The 1,016-nt window shown below is 52.8% G+C and overlaps 1 protein-coding gene across 1 annotated transcript; it reads right to left on the bottom strand.

Moving 5' to 3' along the window:
* Nucleotides 1-205: 205 nt before the first annotated feature.
* Nucleotides 206-904, bottom strand: EMH_0081850 (uncharacterized protein; the record flags this gene model as incomplete). The annotated part of the gene is made up of 1 exon (XM_013500447.1): nt 206-904. The coding sequence occupies one exon, from the start codon at nt 902-904 to the stop codon at nt 206-208; it is 699 nt and encodes a 232-aa protein (XP_013355901.1).
* Between the last annotated feature and the right edge of the window lie 112 nt (nt 905-1,016).

The raw sequence follows: 1,016 nt of genomic DNA, 5'->3' as shown, positions 1-1,016 counted from the left end.
TATATATATATATATATATATATGTATATATATATATATATATATATATATATAAATTTCTGTTTATTATTTTTTAAACAACAAACAGAAAAAAAAACAAAGAGAGAGATAAGGGACATGGCTCCGCATCCAACGCAAAAGGGTTTAGGGTTTAGGGTTTAGGGTTTACACTGGCATCTCTGCTCTAGGGTTTAGGGTTTAGGGTTTAGGGTTTAGGGTTTACAGTAGCAGCTTCTATAGAAGCAAGAAAAGCCGCGGTGTCTCCTTTTTTTAGCTGTCTCCTCGCCAGCCTGCACAGCATCTCGGAGACATGTCTCACGCCCCCTTTCTGCTGCTTCTTGCTGCTGCTGCTGCTGCTGCTGCTGCTGTTGCTGCTGCTGCTGTTGCTGCTGCTGCTGCTGCTGCTGGGTTTGGGAGGAACCTGCAGCGGGCGCAGCTTCTGCAGGCGCAGCGGACGCCCAGGAAGGCGACGAACAAATACACTTTGCTGCTGCTGCTGCTGCTGCTGCTGCTGCTGCGGGAGCTGCTGCTGCTGCAGCAGCAGCGGCAGAGGGAAGGTGATCACATTCGGAATGCTGCTGCTGCTGCTGCTGCTGATGTTGTTGTTGGTGGTGCTGCTGTGGTATCTGCTGCTGCTGTTGCTGCTGCTTCTCCCGCTGCTTATACTATGGTCGTTGCTGCTGCTGCTGTTGCTGTGGCTGTTGCTGTTGCTGTTGCTGCTGCTGCTGTTGTGGCTGCTGCTGCTGCGATCCCCTCTGATGCTGCAGCTGCTGCTGGAGGCAGCGCTGGTGTGTGCAGCAGCAGCAGCAGCAGCAGCTCCTGCTGCTGCTGCTGCGCCACGCTGGGGGGGGGCCCTGGCGATGATCCTGGGGGGGCCCCAGGGGCCCCTCACGAAGCTCGCCATGAGGGTTTAGGGTTTAGGGTTTAGGGTTTAGGGTTTAAGAATTGAGGTCAACATGATGGAGGGTTTCTATGATCAAAGAAGGCAGCCTAACGAACCCTAAACCCTCGACTGC

The sequence above is a fragment of the Eimeria mitis genome, genomic scaffold (assembly GCF_000499745.2).
Source record: "Eimeria mitis Houghton genomic scaffold, Emh_scaff5410, whole genome shotgun sequence".
Lineage (NCBI taxonomy): Eukaryota > Apicomplexa > Conoidasida > Eucoccidiorida > Eimeriidae > Eimeria > Eimeria mitis.
Note: the sequence above shows the minus strand (reverse complement) of the source record. Positions and strands in the feature narration are given on the sequence as shown.